This window comes from Olea europaea, unplaced genomic scaffold (assembly GCF_002742605.1).
Source record: "Olea europaea var. sylvestris unplaced genomic scaffold, O_europaea_v1 scaffold732, whole genome shotgun sequence".
Classification (NCBI taxonomy): domain Eukaryota; kingdom Viridiplantae; phylum Streptophyta; class Magnoliopsida; order Lamiales; family Oleaceae; genus Olea; species Olea europaea.
This window is the reverse complement of record NW_019265723.1, coordinates 595,900-615,607: the sequence shown is the minus strand read 5'-3', so window position 1 is coordinate 615,607 and position 19,708 is coordinate 595,900. Positions and strand designations below refer to the sequence as shown.

The following is a 19,708-nucleotide window of genomic DNA, read 5'->3' as shown; positions in this document are numbered from 1 at the left end:
TTTGAGAGAACCCGTCCTTTACCAGTGGAGAAGTGCTCGGAGGGCGCTTTTCTCAACTTTATTGTCATAGTAATGTGAGCTAGAAATGACACCAACTTGCTTTTATTTTGTGTACACAACTTTGTATAAAAGCTTAATTAATGCCCCATATTATAGGTAAAGCTATCAATATCCCAACAATTAACTAACTGCATTTCAAACACAAGATATCAAAAATTAAAAATTGAACACTTTTCATTTCAAACACAAGATATCAAAAATTAAAAATTTAACCCTTTTTTTTTTTTTTTTGTCGAGATATCGTGCAATTCTTTTTTTAAATATCTCGTACAAAAATTAGTTGTAAAAGAATGAGTTTTTTTTTTTTTTTTTAATTTATGTATATATCTTCAACACAAAATTACACACACACACAATTTTTTTTTTCTACTTTCTACCAAGTTGAGCTAATATTTTGCAGTACAAATGCCCAGATGGATACGAAAGTAAGCAATACCAATAAATCACAGCATCATTTGGTCAAATAAATAGAGCACAATAATTTTAAATTTTAATTAGAGTTTGGCACCAAAGATTACTCTGCCTACCGTATGCTGCCATTTGTCAGCATCAATTCTTCATTTAAACTTTTACGAATGAAATAATGTTATTTATAGAGGGTGTTTGAGAGCCATTGTTATGTAAAAATACATTTTAGAATAGTAACTTGATGAGAAGTATGTGGTTGAAAAATAAGGAAATCTTTTTGATTTACGTATAATATTATTTTAATAGAGAATATGTGGTTGAAAAGAAGAAAGAGAAAAATGCATTTTGAAAAAAAAAGAGGTACCAAATGTGGGCATATCGAATTATTAATTTTTTACTACATGCAGCACGTCACATTTTACTACCTTTTTTAACATTCGAGCACATTACACTCGCATCTTTCCATTTAATAAGAAGTGATGATGCACACAAGTGTTAAAAATGTATTGAGAGAACGGAAAATGTTATATGTATAAATTATTTTTACACAATGCTTTATTCACTACTCACAATATGGATGGAGATCACAAGCCGTCATTTTTTAAATACATACAGGGTCCACACATTATGTAAGAGGAAGTAAAAGATTTTGTCGATCATAGTTTATACATATATATTTTTTATTGAGAGAACACCCAACATATATTAATCAAGTCTCTCTCTCTCTATATGTATATGTGTATATATATTGATTAATATAATTAATTAACAAAAAGGAAAAGAAAAATAGAACTGGCATGTGAGTCAAGAAAGACGGTCTTAACAAAAATTCCACTCGGTCAGTATTCAAAAAATACTGCCTTGCTAGCAATTTGGGCCGCCTAGTAATTTGTGTCTGGGTGTGTGTATATATATACTCACTTTGCTCTGTTCGATAATCCATAGTTGTTTCTCTGTGTCATTGCTGATTGCTCGCTGCTAAACTCCTAGCATTCAACAGGTATACACTCTTTAATATTCACACATACAAAAACGCATGCAAATTTCTTGCGAGCTTCGATTCATGCAGATTTTCTTACTTGTCTCACTTGTTTTTGCCTACTTTAGGTTGATTGGATCTTATTTTCTGGATCGTTAATTCGTATTTGAATCTAGTTTTGTACTGGGTCATTTTAGATGTTAGATCTATGTATTTCGTCTATACATGTTAGAAATAAGTAAAGGTAATTAGACAAAAAAAAAAAACTATAAATTCCTTGGATGATCTTTTCTAATCTTTATAAAAATTGCTTTGTTGGGTTAGAAAACCTATACGTATGGTTAAATTTTTTTTTGAACAAATTAGTACCTATTTGGTTTGTTTGTTTGTTTGTTTATTGGGTGTACAGAGGAAATTTTGGGTCCGTAAGTATTTGGTAATCAAAGTGGAACTAATTTCGCCTAACCTCATACTGATTCTGTGAAATTAGTATAGTTAGCAAAGATATTGAGAAATGATAGGGTCCATTTTGCATTATGCCATCTATGTACTACTCTACTTTTCCATCATATAATTTTGCGTTGAAACTTGGTGGGATTTTGTGTAAAACAGGTATTATCCTCATCATGGCTCCAGCAGCAGCAGGGGATTCAATTAATCCAAGGGGTACTGTATTTTCCTTTGTTTTATTTCTATTTTCACATGCTCCCACACGGTTTTTGTATTTAATTTGAGTTTCTTTAGAATCTGTTGTTTCAAATCTTGGTAATTCGTGCTTTAGAATTATGGTACTTGACTTTGTTGTTAAATCATTTGTATTGTTGTTGGCTATGAGTCAATGTCTTTTCCTTGATTTTTTTTTTCCAGAAAAGTTATATGAAGATTATAAGGAAAATTATTTGAAATTTTTAATTGGATATAAGACACGACACCATGTCCCATATGATGTGTGTATATTCACTTCCATATTTTCTAAAATTTCCTTAGATAGATCACTTAGTTATATCTACACGTAGCCATTCTCTTTAACTTGTATGCTCTGATTTGAATAGATGTTTGCATTGTTGGTGTTGCCCGTACTCCAATGGGTGGCTTTCTTGGCTCTCTTTCTTCGGTATCTGCAACCAAGCTTGGATCAATTGCCATTGAGAGTAAAATTACAACCTTCATATTTCATCTTTCCAATGGGAAAGTATTTTTCCTAGCTTTAGTTATCTTAGATAATTTACTTATGCTTCTTTGAAATTCCAATTTTAGGCGCTCTTAAGAGAGCAAGTGTTGATCCATCACTAGTCCAAGAAGTTTTCTTTGGGAATGTACTCAGTGCAAATTTGGGACAGGCCCCTGCAAGGCAGGCGGCATTAGGTGCAGGGATACCCAACACAGTGATCTGCACAACTGTTAACAAAGTCTGTGCATCGGGGATGAAAGGTACAGAACTTGAAATTACAAAATTGTGGTTCCACTTTTAGAAAAAGTGGATCTGTGAAACATAAATAGTAGGTCTTCTATTTTTAATACTCTATATTCTGTTTTGGCCATTGCAGCGACTATGCTTGCAGCACAAAGTATCCAGTTGGGCATTAATGATGTTGTTGTGGCTGGTGGCATGGAAAGCATGTCCAATGTACCTAAATACCTGGCAGAAGCAAGGTTGCTATTTTAAACTTAGGCCCTGAGGACCTTTTTTTTCTCGTTTTCCATCTAAGTTATGTTAAATGAGCTTCCTTTCCTTTTTCTAACCTCACAAGCATTATTTAAGAGATGAACAAACAATGATGGACGCAAGAAATGACAAGCGATACTATCATGCATACTAAGTAGACACAAGTGCTTGTTCAAGTTTCGGGTTCATCATATCATCGTATGCTTATATCAATGAAGGATCCAATGCCATACCATTTTTCGATGTCTAGTGTTAGGAACTGGCATATGAGCCTCACTAGAAGGGTCCTATAACATATAAACATAGCATGGATTAATGATGAATGAGTTAAAAGGTAGAATCTAGGTTTCTAGTCTTCGCTAAACATATTTACTATGTGCTTCACCTGTCTGAAGCTGGCTGAAACAAAGTTTCCTTCATATTGTAATTATTAGCTTCCACCTCATGTGGTGATTCGTTTTTACCCTACTTTGGATTTTTCAAACTCATAATATAATTAATTAAGCCGTATAAATTTTCTTCTAGCTACTTAGCCTGTAGTGACATATAAAATGAAACTCTTGCATCAGCAGTGAAGCTTCAAGCTCTTGCCTCTACCTCTGTGAACACATGGAATGATAGACCAGGGTATAAAAATGATGGGATGGTGAAACTGTGTCTACACATTTTACTTTTCATAATTATGATTGTTGCTGTAAAGGAGAACAAACTTCCATCAACTAGTATGCTATATCACAATGTAGTTTAAATTATTAGTGCTGAATCTCAATCTGTTACAGGAAGGGATCTCGACTTGGACATGATTCTGTCGTTGATGGAATGCTGAAAGATGGACTCTGGGATGTTTATAATGATTATGGCATGGGAGTTTGTGCTGAATTATGTGCCGAACAACATGGAGTAACCAGAGAGGAGCAGGTTTGTCTAAAAAGACAACTTTTAGTTTTCACTAAAGAAAATGACCTTAAAGTCTGTTCAACATTTTTATGTGAATTTATTTATTTATTTTTTCTTTCTGGTTGTAAATTATATTGTACCAAAACTTTATCCTCTCGTACCTTTTTATCTAAATCTGGTTCTACCTTTCCAAGTTCTTGGGTATGTTTAGGAGGATTGAAGTTTGTGACTACTATATTTAGAATTCTACTCATATCAAGGAAAGAGAGAAAATCACTCTTTGGTTGGATTTCTTTGTTCTCCATTCCCATTCTTTTGATTTTATATTCTGGCAATCTCTGTGTCAAACTTTCTTGTTTATATGAGTTGAAATTTCTTAATTGTATTTGAATCACTTATGCAGGATAATTATGCCGTTCAAAGCTTTGAGCGTGGCATTGCTGCTCAGAATGTTGATGCTTTTAAATGGGAGATTGCTCCAGTAAGATCACAAGGGCTTAGTTATACGTACTCGATGTAGCTCATGCAGTTTGTTGTGGATCAAATCTAAATATTATTACGATTTTATGCAGGTTGAAGTCTCTGGAGGAAGAGGAAAACCATCTACAATTGTTGACAAGGATGAAGGTCTAGGAAAGGTGAATATCCCGTGTGCTATTTATATGAATACACGTCTCTTGCTACAATGTAGGTTTCTCTACTTAAATTGTTTCCCTGTAATGTGACGTAATTGTTGGCACTCGGCCAAAATATTTACTTTACGACAAAGAGTGCAACTTTTTGTCAATCTCATTGAACTTGTGGAAGGAAAAAATAATTATGCATATGGTCAAAGAAATGTTCTTTTCTCTCCCCTGTGCTCTATTGATTTGGAAACGCATTACTAGATTATTATTTCCTGTAACGGTCCTGCTTATGCTTCCAAATCCAGATGAAGATGTGTACTCAACTAGCTTAATTTATGCATATATTTAGTCAGCTGGTAACTTAGCATCACCTGCCTCATTGTACTGAAGTTACTATAATTTTTGTTGTTGCCACTTGCCACTGAATCCTTCTCTTTATGGTCAGTTTGATGCTGCAAAATTGAGGAAGCTTAGACCAAGTTTCAAGGAAACTGGCGGTTCTGTGACAGCTGGCAATGCTTCTAGCATAAGGTTTATTTTCTTTCTTTTTCCTTCATTCTTACAGTTCTATTGGGAAGTACCAAGTTGCAGAATGACTAGATCAAAGAGAGATGGATCCTTGTAAAGTTAATACTGTACTTTCACGAACATTTTCTAGAATTTCATGGGAAGCCAAACTCCTTTTTTTATATAAATTTTAGCTTGGATTACTCAATTGTTCTGCCCAGTCGTTGTATTGAATGCTTACAAACTTTAATACATCTTGATTTTTATGGGATCTCCTGTGCATGGGCTTTCAATTTTTTCTTCCAGTGAAGAGAATGATATTTGAAGTATTGAGTTCAGGATAGACCTTATTCCTCTTGTACTCTGTTCACACTTTCAAGGCTGTGTTTGTAACTACTTTGGGTGCTGGAGTAGAATGTTGAAGGTTTTTGAAATCTTTTTATTATTATTATTTACCGAGTCGATCTCATTTTCAGTGATGGTGCTGCTGCTCTAGTCTTAGTAAGTGGAGAGAAAGCTCTTAAGCTTGGTCTACTAGTGATTGCAAGGATCACGGGATATGCGGATGCTGCTCAGGTAATGGGCATATACATATCTGGAGATCTCAACAAGTAGTATGATTTGGTTGGTTCTCCCTTGAAGATGAAAACATGAAGGAATTAAAGGATCAAATTTTCTACTTTAAATATGGGTAATGGTTGAGTTTAATGTTTAACTGTAACATTTTGCAGGCACCAGAATTGTTTACAACTGCTCCAGCCATTGCCATTCCGAAAGCTATATCAAACTCTGGCCTAGAATCTTCTCAAATTGATTTTTATGAAATCAACGAGGCTTTTGCGGTATGCCTTCAACCTAGTCCTTTAACGTAGCACCTAGTTTGCTATTATGAGTTTGTCATATTGAACACATGGAACATGCAGGTTGTGGCTCTTGCAAACCAGAAGCTACTGGGACTTGATCCAGTGAGTTCTACAGCTTCAATCCACCCCCCCCCCCCCCCAAAAAAAACCACCACACACACACACACACACAACTGCATGTGTACATGAAATTCTGCTCATCTATATTTGCTCTTATTATGAGTAGACCTCATTATTTTCTTATATTCCTGATATAAATTTGCAGGAGAAAGTCAATGTACACGGAGGAGCTGTTTCCCTGGGGCATCCTCTAGGTTGCAGTGGAGCACGTATCTTGGTCACACTTTTGGGGGTATGTTCTGAAATCCGCTAGAATGCAAATGTGATGTTACTAAATTCAATGCTTGGTCAGAGGGAAAAAGGGACTCCCGAATGTAGCAACAATTATGGAATGAAAATGTGTAGTTCTTTGTCTAAGGAGTTCACTAGGAACTTAGAATTTGATACTTTGATGCTTTATGGTACCGTTTAAATGATTTGATGATTCAATTTTCTTGGTACAGATTCACGTGCCATTTCTTCCTTTAATGATCCAATTGTGTTGCAGGTATTGAAGCGGAAGAATGGGAAATACGGAGTTGGTGGTGTTTGCAATGGAGGAGGAGGTGCTTCCGCCCTTGTTGTACAGCTCTTTTAACCTTCTTCTGTTTTGGTAAGCATCAAGTTATTGAGGAATACACCATGCATGTAGTGCCCATGGTTCCATCTATCGTGTCGTAGTGTAAGGTGTTACATGCTAAAGGGTCGGGATACATAATACTTCTTATTAAGTGTCGTGTATCTCCCTTCGCTGTTTAACACCTGCCTCACAATTTTTCTCCTAGCATTGAACCGCCTCAATGCAGTTAATGGCCTTGAGTCGTCAGCTTTAAACTTACTAGCACATTTTGTCCCACAATTAACAGAGATATCGAACTAGAACCATACTGTCTTCGTTGATAAAAAATGAACTCGGCTTGCATTTGAGGGGATTTGTGAAGACTGCCCTTGTCCATTTTAAGTTTTAAGGAAAAATGTATTTTGGAATAGTGACTTTTTGGAGAATATGCGGTTAAATAAGGAGAAAAAGTTTTGGGTTTATGCGTAATATTATTTTATTAAAGATTGTGTGGTTGAAAGGAAGAAAAAATATATATTTTGGAAATGTGAAAAAAAATAAATGTCTCTTTTCTGAGCACAAGCTTTTGGGTTTTGTGTCATTCCTCTACGTTTCTGCTGTTATATTTCATTTCCAAGGTCAGAAGTACGCGTAACTGATAATCTGTCTCTATTGCAGCTATTTTCTAGAGTGTGGGCCTTAAGATCGAAGTAGATCATCTCTGCTGCTGGCTACTTTCACGAGAATAAACATCGTATGAAGTAGATTATCAGTACCATCTTCGAATCTAGATTGATTCATATTTTTCTATCCATTATCTGCCACTTTATCTTCCCTTTTCTTCTTCTCTCTCTCTGTTTTTTTTTTTTTTTTTTTTTTTAGAACCAATAAATGAAAGTGTATTGCTCTTTATATAGTAGAAGAGAATATTTATTCCAATCTTTGTCTCTCTTAAGAGTGAACCATACTTGGGAAGTAAAAGTTTCAAATTGAATTAATTAATGTTGTGACGAATTATGAACAACATATAAAGAGGCATATGATGGACCCAATTCATTGATCCCGAATGCAATATCACCACTGTTACCACGACACGAAATGAAATTACACGACTCACCATGCAAATATCAGACAAAACAACCCTTCGAGGGGGCGAAGCAAAAATCAGACTCTCGAGTAAATAACTTGTGGCAAACTTGACTTTAAAACCATGAGATTTAGCAAATAATAGACCTTATTATAGCACAATGTTCAGCGTATTTCATTAACATTCCAGTGTACGCTTAGCAAAATCCTTCATGGAAAGACAACTCGCAATCAATTTAGAAAAGTAATACTATCTGAATATTCTATGTGGCACTTGAGTTAGTGCCAATCTTGTAATGCATTTTTTTTTTAATTCATTGGATAATGTGACAGTGATCTCACTGTAATATAGATCGTTGTTTGTAAGTGGTGTTTATAACTAATATTATACATTCGGAAAAACTAATCGCCACCACACTTACCCATCTTAAACCGTCGCTCCAATTCCCAAAAAGACCCAAGACTCCATAAACCGCAACATCATTATTTAGCTTGAAAACACAACCCTCAATCTTAAATGAATAAAGCTCAGGAACATTATGGAATTCTTTCATTTCTCTAAGCTACTCGTTAGCTACCAAAGTAATAAATCTTTTTCTTTCACGTGACTTGACGAATATTTTTTTAAGGCAGAATTTATAGCATCAAGCAAAGTAGAACTCGACAGGCTAATATGAATTTAAGAATTATGGATGAAATGCATAGAATGCATTACACATGTACATATGACAACACTACATCGACGGCTAGAACTGTTTTTTTTTTTTTGTTTTTGTTTTTTTGTTTTTTTTGTTGTCTAATAAATCTTCATAGTCAACCGTTTCTGTACATGTTGTAGTTAATTAGTTTGAACGAATTCACTGTCACAGGGCCTAATTAATCAATATACATTCACACCAATAAAATTAATTCTTTAAAATAACGTTGAAGTCAATTACGCTAATTTATTTTTAGGGAAAATTGCAGTCAAGGTACCAAATCTTTCGTTTATTAGTAGACTTTGCCCAAACTTTTAGTTTGTACCACTGTGAGTACTAAACCTTTAAAAAATGTGCAGCTCAAATCTAAATTGACAGTTTCCGTTAGTTTGACTCAAAAAACCGTCAGTTGACCCCAAAAATTGAAAATTTAATAATTTGACCACATAAGACAAGGACATTTTGGATAAAACACATTTTTCCTATTACATCAAAAATTTAAAAAAATAAAAATAAGTAATATCACAACCCATCTCCTTCTTCCTCAAATCAAAACCACTTCTCCCAACCAGCACAATCCCCGCAGGCAGCCACCACTACCAACCGGCAGCCACCACCACCCATTTCTTTGAATTTTTCTACTTCTAGTTACAGCTGCACAAGCTTTCTTTCTGAGAGAAAATGATCAAAGCCACTTCACCATCACAGAGTACTGATAGCTCATAAGCCTCCTTCAATAGCCCATTTCTGCGCTTTGAAAATGTTACCTGTTTGCTGGTTGTATTTTCAATAAGCTTCATTTTTACCTTTCCTCTCACCATTTTTTCTACATACAGAATCACCAAACTTTTAATTAATTAAATTACAAACGAAACCCTAAAAAATTAAGATTGGAAATCTCAGAAGAAAATTGGTTAAAATCCCAAATAGGAAGTTTAAGACTTAAAAAAAAAAATGAAAATCAAACTACTACACAATTTGAACAAGAAAATCTAAAAATCCCAGTAAATTTACCCCAGTTCGGAGAATTTAATGAAACAAGAATGCAAAAATTGTGCACTCTATAACAACCCCAGAAACATCTACACCTACGATAAAAGGCAAAGATAGTACAGTTTGAGGAATAAGAACCAAAATAAAATTCTTTAAGTGTTTTCAATAATTCCCAAAAAGTAAAAAGCCTAGAAATGTATTAAACATGAAGGATCTCTCTTCTTCAATGCAACTATTTCTTTAATTTGAGACCACAGAACCAAACCGGCAACCAACACCATCCATTTCTTTGAATTTTTCTGCTTCTAGTTACACCATAATGGGTGGTGGTGGCTGCCGGTGGGGAATGTGGTGGTTGGGGGGAGTGGTTTTGATTTGGGGAAGAAGGAGATGGGTTTTGGTTTTATTTATTTTTATTTTATTAAATTTTTAATGTAATAGGAAAAATGTGTTTTATCTAAAATACCCGTCTTATGTGGTCAAATTATTAAAATTTCAATTTTAGGGGTCAACTGACGGTTTTTGGAGTCAAACTAATGGAAACTGTCAATTTAGACTTGAGCTACACATTTTTTAAAGGTTTGGTACTCACGGTGGCACAAATTAAAGATTTGGACAAAGTCTGCTAATAAACGAAAGATTTGGTACCTTGGCTGCAATTTTTCCTTATTTTTATCATTTTGTTCAATTCATGATTAATTCTATATAATATTCGATCGATACTACTAAATTTTTTGCAATTATAACAATCATTTCGAGTGTGTTTGATTGACATGGAAAATATTACCTAGAAAAGAAAATATTTTCCATCTTTTGTGGAAAATAAAAACCACCTCTACCCAAGGAAAATATTTTCCTTAAAAACAAGGAAAATTAGGCATATTTTCAAAAGTTGGAAAATGTTTTCCATGGAAAAAAATAGCAATCAAACACTCCAAGTGAAAATTTGGATGAAAAATTGATATTTACCATGAAAAATAAATGTAATCAAACACACCCTTCAATTTCAATAAAACTATTTAGATGGACCACAAAATTTTATCCTACAAACAAGAAACTGCATGGATGGAGTTAATTGTTCTAATGGTCATTGAAGTTATGTCTATATCTTTGATTGGTAATTGAAGTTTAAAATATTAAGTTTTGATCACTGAATTTAGGTCCATGCCTTCAATTGCTCATTGAAATTTAAAATGTCAAGTTTTGGCCATTGAATTTTGAAAAATGTTGTACATCACTTATTGAACTTTGAAAAATATTGTATATTACTCACTAAATTTTGAAAAATATTGTACATTACTTATTGTAAACTCGATATTTTTCAAAATTCAACCATTATATTAGTGAGTGATGTACGTCATATTCCAAAGTTCAGTGGTCAAAATTAGACATTTGAAATTTCAACAAACAATCTAAAATATAGATCTAAATTCAGTAAGTAATTGAAGACATTGATTTAAATTCAATGGCCAAAATTCAAAATTTTAAACTTTAATAACCACGGACTTAAATTCAATGGCAATTGGAACAATTAAGTCATAAGGTGCGTATCATGATTCACATGGCTTATCTGGACCGTTGGCCTACTTTAGACTTAGCTGTTCTCTCTCTCTCTCTCTCAATTTCATAAGAAAAGCAAAACCAAGAAACGCGAGTTGTTCGGGGATCTCTCTCTCTCTCTCTCTGCAAAGTCCAAATTCACTCATGGAGGTATGAACCCAAACTTCATATCTGTTAGTTAAATATGAATATGTGTATGCCTTTCTTTTGAATTTGAATTTTATCGTCCTCTGATTATATAAAAGGATTAGTAATGTCTGATTTCATATTTTTTTAAACTGCTGAATATCCTTCAGGAAAAAAATTATTATGTACTCCCCGCACAAGCTAAAGTAATTATGATTTTATCTTGTTGGGTTTGTGGCTAGGTTATTGGAATCTTGGTGTATGCTCCAAGATTTGACATTTCCATTTTGTACTGCGGCTTATACCTTATGGCCAAGTGAGTTAATTCATCTGTGAATCACTAGATCCATAAAGGCTTACTAAGAGTTGAGAGAAAGAGAGTGCAAAACAAAGTGGAGGCATGGTTTAGTTAGCATAGGAAAATGCATAGTGGGGCTGAGTCAGGGCTGGCCCTGAGAATTTTGAGGCCCTAAGTGAATAATTATTACGAGGCCTTTAAAGATAATTTTTTTGCATCTATTGCGATTATTGAAAGAAATAAGTTTTTGAGTTTTTATTTATTTTCCATTAAAATCCCATTATCAGGAGACCAAGTATTGAATCAAATATGGAAGTTAATCTACAGCTTGTGGCAAAGCATTTTCAGTTTAAATACTTCTTCAATTTTAACTGATAAATGGAAGAAACATAAATAAATAACAGTGATGCCAACAAAAGAGTGTTGAATTTTTTTTCTTCTCATTATAGAGAAAAAAAAAATAAGAATTCTAACTACTTAATGAACTCAAAACAATAAGTATAATAAAAAAACAACACCACTATTTTTTTTCCTTTACGCCTATGCATAAATGAGAAATCCAAGTCAAAATCCTTTAAGCCTTGAGTTGCTAGTAGAATATATTGCTCTAATCAACAATAGTAATTAAATTAAAATTTAGGTCATTCAAAAAGAGAAATGCTAGGATGGAAATTTTTTAGAGGCCCCCCAAAGTGTTGAGGCCCTAGGCCTTTGCCTTCTAAGCCTTATGCCAAGGCCGGCCTTGGGCCGAGTTTATACCTGATGGATGCCTGGGAGACAAGTAGGTGGGAGTCTTTTTGGCGAGACGAGTGTGTGTGCTGGGGGCTGGGTACTTGAGTTTGGAAATAAATGCAAAAATATTGTAACTATGGGATAGAAATTTCTCTAATATTAAAGAATGGAAGTCTATGTTAATGTAAAATCCAGTGTTTAAATATGGAACCATTAAACTATCATACAAGGGATTGACTTTTCCTCTTAAAAAGGTTGACCTTTTAAGTTCGAACCTCAAGATCCAATAGCCTATGCATAATTTTTTTATTTTTTTGGATAAGTAAATAGCCTATGCATAAATTGTTAAACTATGTTATCTTACTTCCACTTATCTTTGATTTTCAAGTCGAGTTTTCCTTTTCCTTTCATTGAATTGCTTCCATATGGTGTAAAAGTTGTCTTACCTTTTTCTGTTCGGCTTCTACTTGGTCCAATATGTTTGATTATGCATTTAGAGGCATGTGCATCTATTGATCAGTTCAGTGATCTAGTTAGAGAAAGAAGTGTGTCATCCTCTTTTTGACTGACAACTTGTTTTGAGGAAAGCATATTTGTGGTGAAAATTCTATGTGTAATAGCATAATTGTAGCTCACAGATTATTCCTTCCTGTGTTTCCCATTCTGTCTATACAATAGTGTCTCGTACTTATTATTTCCTTTTACATACACACTATATTAACACTAGGCCATCAGTTATGTCTATGTAGACTAGTATATAAAGTAAGAAGTAGATTTAAGCAATGCATATAATCTTGATTAGTTACATGGAATTATAGTTGATACTTGATATGCACCAGCACCTTAACTGTCAAGTAGAAGTTTGACCTTCAGTGATAGTCAGGACTTCCTTTACATTTGATTTTATATCATGATCCATGGGTTATGAACATGTATTCTCTATGCCATCCTGCTACGAGGTGCTTGATTGATGTTTGGGGTAGTATTAGGATATTTCTAGGGTAATGAGGAGCAGTATATTATTGTATGCAAGATCAAAGATAGAACAAGGTAGTAACAAATAAAGAATTTACTTAGTTCCATCAATTGATAGCACGAATACAATGTGTTTACTTGGTTACACATTTATCCACCACAACTTAAAAATAAAAAAATTTAAAAATTAAAAATTAAAAAAAAAAAAAAAAAGGAAGAAAAATCTTGTGTTTGATATAGTTTCAAAGAGACTAAAATTTGAAGTTCCACTTCCATAAGACTTGTAACCTCTGCTCTTAAACTATATGATGTCCTCTATCTTGGCTTCAGCATTCTTGTGTGCTTCTTCACTATAGCAGAAATGATAAAATTTGGAATACAGATATAGTATCGTGTGGAAGAAGTTAAGCAAAGGTACTACTATATTGCCTTCTCAGAGCAAGCTTATATTTTGGTTTGGACTTCTCTGTGATTATTTTGTGCTCGCATGAAGAAGATGATCAAGAAAAGTTCCTAATAATAGATGCAATAAATCAATTTCATGTTGCAGGTGGAATGCATGGCATTTGTGTTTTGAACAAGTCTCATGTTCTCAATGATTTTTCTTAAAATAGTCATTTTCTTACACTGATAATTATTCTTTGTTCCCTCAAACTAAATGTCTTGTGTCACCCCTATAGTCTTATATCTATTGTCTCAAACTGCATTTTTTTCTTGTAAGGGCGCTTTCAGGTTAAATGCTGTCATTTCAGTTTAATTTTGTATGCTGCAAACTATTGTGGGATTATTTTGATCTTTATGGATAGGAGAGCCTTACTCTATGCAAGTCATAGTTCTGTCCTTTATATTAACTGGGATTTCATCTATACTGAGTACTAAAAGTGCCAAAAAAATTTGTTATTATTTTGTGAGTCTTTTTTGGCGTGCTGCTGCCTGCTAGTATAGGTCAATACATTTATTTGACCACTGATTTATTAAAGTGCTATTTTGCTACTAACATTCTCTTCTAAGTTTTACTCTTTAACATTTTTAAATAATCGAATTTGAGCTTGATTCCCTTCCATGCTTCCATCATATGAAATCCTGTTAATTGTAAGTGTATGTTGTGATACATTGTATTGATATTTGCATTAGCACACTTTTTTACCCAATACTGACATTTTTTTAGGAGCACCTTGCGATACTCTTTCTCCAGCTGGCCTGACCGTTATAGATTAAGAAAGTATATACAATTGGTGGAATCTCTGTAATATTTGGTGTCCGGCCTAAGAAATTACGTATGTAAAGTTAATCTAAATGTTGTTCCTATGTGTTGTTCCCCCTTCTATATTTTGTTCACAAAAAATGAAAGCTTCTTGTAGTAAGTTTCAGTTTCCACAGGACAAAGGTCGACCATTACCAAAATTTGGAGAATGGGATGTCAATGATCCAGCATCTGCTGAGGGGTTCACCGTGATCTTTAACAAAGCACGGAATGAGAAAAGAACAGGTGGGAAGTCTGACTCACCGCCAAAGGATGACTCTACTTATAAGCATGGGGAAACTCTTGGAAAACCCCACTCTGTAAGTTGTGTGCTCATTTCCTTACTCCCATGAATAGACTAATTGCATATAAATTTATAATGACATTCTCCAATTGCTATTTATAAATTGATTTTTCTGTCCATCATATCTAAAGAGAAGTAAACTTAAGATAAGATTGATGCAATTTAGAAACTCATTCTATCTCAACATAGAACTTATTGGAGACTTTATATAGTCAGATTATTAGATTTGGCTCTTTTTCATGTTGGTTTTTGAGAACTATATTTTTCATGGCGTGAATCTTGATATTAAATAGATAGTTTTGCTCATAAATAGATAAAGTAGCTGGAAAATTTTATCGTGGACAAAAAATGATGGAAAAAGTCAAACACATGATTCCTTTTTGAAACAAGGGAGTAGGTTATACACATGTGGCTCCACATTTGCACACAAACATATAAAAATTTAAGAGCATGGAACACTTTAGACCTTGAAGTTTAAGCAAATGCTTCCCGCGTCCAATAGTTACTGCCACACTTCTCATTTTGGGACATCAATAAATATATATAGATATATACATATATATACACACACCATTGTTTTCAAATTTCATCTTCATCCTTGAACATGAAAGATAATTTAAGAGGTCTTAACTAGTTGAAGCAACCCAAGAAAGGAGCTAAGAAACCCCTGGACACTGTTACCAAGTTTGGTGTGGCAGTGTGTCAATCTCAGCAGCAGATAGGTTTTAGCCTCACAGCAGAAAGGATGCTGGTACAAAAGTTTGTAATAAGTTCGAGTGCCTTGTTATGAGAAGGAATTGAAGCTGCTTGATTACAATTATTGGTCAAGAATTTAAATCCACAAGATTTTCTCTTTGGTGCCAATGTGCATTATTACACACACTTTCCCAACGTCACATTAGCAACTGCACAAGTAGTTGAATGGGCCAGCAAGGCACTGAAGACAGGCTGTCAGGGACAGAAGGTAGGATGCCTTAAGGCAAGGTTTCCAGGTGAGACTGAAGGCAGGGTGATCAGACTGCTATGGTGACAGTCAGGGACTATAGCGCAGACATTAACAATCTTTGTCTACAGTCTTCTAGAATTTTAGAAAGTGTAGAGGAAATCAGCGTATGGTGTTCCATTGTATCTTAGATCTTTTCATGGAAGAGTCTAGACCCTTGGACAAAATAAATCTTCACAATCGGTATGGGGAGGTGATGGCCACAATAGATTCAAGAGGTCATTTGTAAATCAGCTTCAGAGTGAGAGAGTAGTCAAGTTGTGAAAAGCATTCGAGAGCAATATAACATGTGCATTCTTTTAAACCCTCTGTCATCCATCCTATTATTTACTTGCGAGCTTTCTTCCTTAGTTCCCACTCTTGCCTAACTGTAACTTAGGTACAACACCTTCCATCGCTGCTAAACAAGCCTTTAAGTTACTTAAACTGACTTACCCATTTCATGAGGGAGTCTTAAACTTAATAGTAACATTTTGTTAATAATTGCCTCATACCTTAAAAGAACTGTTACTTTCTCAACAAACATGAGCTCGGACACCCTCCTCATGGCCTCATACACGAATAATTGGTGAGATGATAATAAAGCTTACGAAACGTGATTTTTTTCATTTTTATTTTTTATTTAATTGAGTGTGCATTTGAATTCATATGCCGAAACTCTGCATCATTTTGACCTTTTCAGTGGAATGATTTGCAGAAGAAATGGTTTTGCTGCATGCAATCTACTTCAGCGGAATCATAAGGGCGGATTATTCATGTCAGCCCTGCCCTGGATTAATTCCAGAAGACTGGAGCTGTTAAGCTGTGATGGGTCATGCTGGAATTTGGTTTGTTCATGAGTTAAGGTTGTATTGATAATGTGGGGTTTAGTTGATAAATTGATGCATTGTGCTCTTTCTTTTTTCTGCTTCATTTGGTTGTGTTTTTCCCTAAATACTGTTTTTGGGTTGTATCCGTTTTTGCTTATTTCCCTTTGAGGGAAGGAATTTGTGTTCTATGACTATTATTATTTCCTCTACTACTATTTATCTTTGCTTTACTGAATGTTGGAATTATGGTTTTGACATTTTCTTCAACATTCTGTGACATTTTTCGACTTTGCTTCTGTTCTAAATAATTTTATGTTCGTCAAACAAACTGGACATTACTTGAACAGTATATAATAACTGTGACTTGATTTCAATATTGCAATTTGACTTTAAAAATCAAGCTTGATTCAAGACAAGACTACTCGACTATGATTGGTGAGTTAGGCATAATTGGTCTACCTTGGTACATCTATATTAAGCTCACGGTGTTTAAAGATTCTCATTTCTCAATATTCAGTAGGATCCACATAAAATTTGTTGAAACTAATAGCAATTTCGCATCCTGCAATTTCTCCTCTCTGCGAATTACAAACCATTCTGATTCAGGAAGGATAACACCGTTATCATCATCATTTATTAAACCGTATGATTTTCAAAGAGCCTCCAAATTTTCAGCTTTTTTGAACCATTACGAGAAGAAGAAGGTCTTCTCCAAATATGCCAGAATGCATTCTACGTTAAGGACCACGCTCCTGTACTCGTTCCTTAAAGGAAAGTGGCGGTGGAGTGGCTGTATGGCAGTGATGGGGATGGTCAGGAGAGGGACTGGACATCGTCGTTTTTGCTCTTTGCTTTCTGGGCTGGACTCTCGTGCTACGTTTACTTCCTCATAACATATAGACTCCAGTAAGTATTATTTTCTTCTTATCACATTATTCAATGCAGTTCTTTCTTTTGCCCTCTCTTTTCAATTTCAATGCCTAATTTTATTCATATGTTTTTTTATTCCATAAACCTTCTTTGTGTAAATAGTGTTGTGGATAATCTAGCTTCTTGTCCACAGTGCTCTAATTTTGTGAAAATTGGAAATGTCAGCCTCAAAAAGAGGGAAAAAGAAACCAAGAATACTTCTCTGTTGCATCACATCCCTAAAACCAAATTATATTGTTTAGGCATTGTCATGCCCGTAAAAATTACTAGTTACTGAAGCATTTTCCAAAATTTTATTTGTGGGCTGAGATATTGTGCCAGGATTGAAACAACCTGTGCTGGGATCAGATGATGTGGGAAAAAGTCACCTGAAATAAAGAATATATTTGAAGTTGGCTGGGACGTACCTACTTTATGAGCCTTTATTGCCACTTTAACTGAAAAATGTTAATAAATGCTTTAAAAGAATGAATGTTAGCAAGATGGGATTGAATAGAAAAGTTGAATGTGTTTTAAACAGTGCAATAACATGTTGTCATGTCGTATTATGTCAAAAACTATGTCAACCATTATATTACTGTAGTATGATTCTAAGCCAAATTGCAATATTTAACGAGCTACAGTGCCCAAGTACTGTAATTGTGTTCACAGGAAAATGAAGATTCTGTGGTTCTTGAGTTGACATCTTATCCATTTGGATTTGTTGCATGTTTGGTACAATGTACTAAAGCATTTGAGCTTCTTTATTTTCATTAAGACTATCAAATGCTATCCAATCTTCCCTACCAAACTTTCTTTTTTAGCTAGCAAGAGCTTAAAGATCCAACTTAATTCAATGGCTAGGGAGACCAGCTCAAATATCGCTATCTCAATGGCCAATTTATTTGTTTTAGAATCGAAATATTTTTGCTTATTTGTTTTCTTTAATATTATTTCTTTCTTTTTGCCCCCTGCATAGTCTGTTACGCAGGGAATACATTTTATATCTATTAAGATAGTCCTCTTACATCGTGCATGATTTCTGGTACGGATGGAGAAAAGCTAAGATGATCTTTGTGGACAGTGAGAGTGGGGGCTGTGGGTACAGACGGACTTGATAGAGTTATCTCGTTTGACTCTCATTACATCTCATCAAATTAAAATTTTCTCTCTCATATTTTCAACAACACAATTTTCAATAAAATAATATTACACGTAAATAAAAAAAACTTTTCATTCTTTTACAATTATTCATTTTTCAAAAAAAAAAAAAAACACTATTCTTCTCATTATAATCAAAATTAATGGGGGTCAAACGGGAACTATGTAAAATGACAGACTATGCTATAGTACTAAAGGTTGGGGACCAAAAAGTCCGATGTTAAAGGTTTAGGATGTAATTTTTATAGATATTAAAGGTTACGTGTGCAAATTTATTTATTATTATTTATTTGTGGGTTAAAAATGTTGCCAGGGCTGTCGCCCCTCTTTGTGGATCAATTTTTGTGTTACATTTTAGCATGGGATGGGCTTTAAAGGTATTTTATCAGCTGGAATAGACTTGAAAGAGACTTAGAATTTTGCTGCTACTCCAGTTTCTGTCCAACTTTAGAATGAGCAGCAGTGTGACCCTGGAGGAATCATTTTCCATCCATTTTCCTCTCTCTGTCTCTCTCCCTCTCTCCAACTTGACCTTCCACCCAAAGACGGGAAAGTTTTTCAATCCTTCCCACGTTTCATCCTTTCATTTCCTTTCCTTTCCTCCATCATTGACTCTCGCCAAGGAAAGGGTTAAGATTGCCATGAAAATTGTCATTGATAGCAAGAGCAGAATGACCTTATTAAGTATATTACAGTTTTCTTTAAATCTATAAGTACCTCTCTGATATAATTTTCATCAGTTTAGTTTTCTAATATTATATTGCTCTAATTTTGAACCTTGTAGTCATTGGACTTCTATTCCTTGGAAAAGCTCCTCAATTTGAAAGGAGATGATGGCTTTCAAATGAATGAAGTGATCGTGGCTCTATGGTCCACCATAGGTTTATGGCCTTTAGTATACAGTATGCTGCTTCTTCCAACTGGTAAAAGGTGACACCCAAGGCTACCTTGCTTCTATTTCCTCATTCTTTTTGCTAGAACTGCTAAAAGAAGGTCTTGCCTTCAAATTGGGTGATGCGGACATCATCCTCATCGGGCCATTTGTTAGGCCATTTTATCTTCTAGTTATTTATCTTGGGTTTATATCTCATTGGGCTTGCATATGGGTTTGGCCCAAGCCCAAGTTATTATTTTGTTATATATATTA

The 19,708-nt window shown here is 34.4% G+C and overlaps 2 protein-coding genes across 2 annotated transcripts; both read left to right on the top strand.

Moving 5' to 3' along the window:
* Window positions 1-1,362: 1,362 nt before the first annotated feature.
* Window positions 1,363-7,603, top strand: LOC111390947 (acetyl-CoA acetyltransferase, cytosolic 1). Its single transcript, XM_023016074.1, has 15 exons — window positions 1,363-1,468; window positions 2,060-2,113; window positions 2,500-2,598; window positions 2,705-2,878; window positions 2,995-3,100; window positions 3,893-4,031; window positions 4,414-4,491; window positions 4,583-4,648; window positions 5,082-5,167; window positions 5,620-5,719; window positions 5,875-5,985; window positions 6,067-6,108; window positions 6,272-6,358; window positions 6,614-6,718; window positions 7,343-7,603. Exons 2-14 carry the CDS (start codon window positions 2,074-2,076, stop codon window positions 6,701-6,703), a joined length of 1,218 nt encoding a protein of 405 aa, XP_022871842.1. The 5' UTR covers window positions 1,363-1,468; window positions 2,060-2,073; the 3' UTR covers window positions 6,704-6,718; window positions 7,343-7,603.
* A 3,399-nt stretch (window positions 7,604-11,002) lies between these two features.
* On the top strand, window positions 11,003-16,748 carry LOC111390949 (RPM1-interacting protein 4-like). The gene is made up of 4 exons (XM_023016084.1): window positions 11,003-11,151; window positions 11,370-11,443; window positions 14,494-14,695; window positions 16,380-16,748. Exons 1-4 carry the CDS (start codon window positions 11,146-11,148, stop codon window positions 16,422-16,424), a joined length of 327 nt encoding a protein of 108 aa, XP_022871852.1. The 5' UTR covers window positions 11,003-11,145; the 3' UTR covers window positions 16,425-16,748.
* The last annotated feature ends 2,960 nt before the right edge of the window (window positions 16,749-19,708 follow it).

Excerpts from the sequence above, each read along its gene's own strand:
- LOC111390947 (XM_023016074.1), top strand. The coding sequence starts at position 2,074 with ATGGCTCCAGCAGCAGCAGGGGATTCAATTAATCCAAGGG. Across the intron at positions 4,032-4,413 it reads GAGTAACCAGAGAGGAGCAG|GATAATTATGCCGTTCAAAG; the intron begins GTTTGTCTAAAA and ends TCACTTATGCAG. Across the intron at positions 5,168-5,619 it reads GGCAATGCTTCTAGCATAAG|TGATGGTGCTGCTGCTCTAG; the intron begins GTTTATTTTCTT and ends TCTCATTTTCAG.
- LOC111390949 (XM_023016084.1), top strand. Across the intron at positions 11,444-14,493 it reads GGCTTATACCTTATGGCCAA|TAAGTTTCAGTTTCCACAGG; the intron begins GTGAGTTAATTC and ends AGCTTCTTGTAG. Across the intron at positions 14,696-16,379 it reads CTCTTGGAAAACCCCACTCT|AAGAAATGGTTTTGCTGCAT; the intron begins GTAAGTTGTGTG and ends AATGATTTGCAG.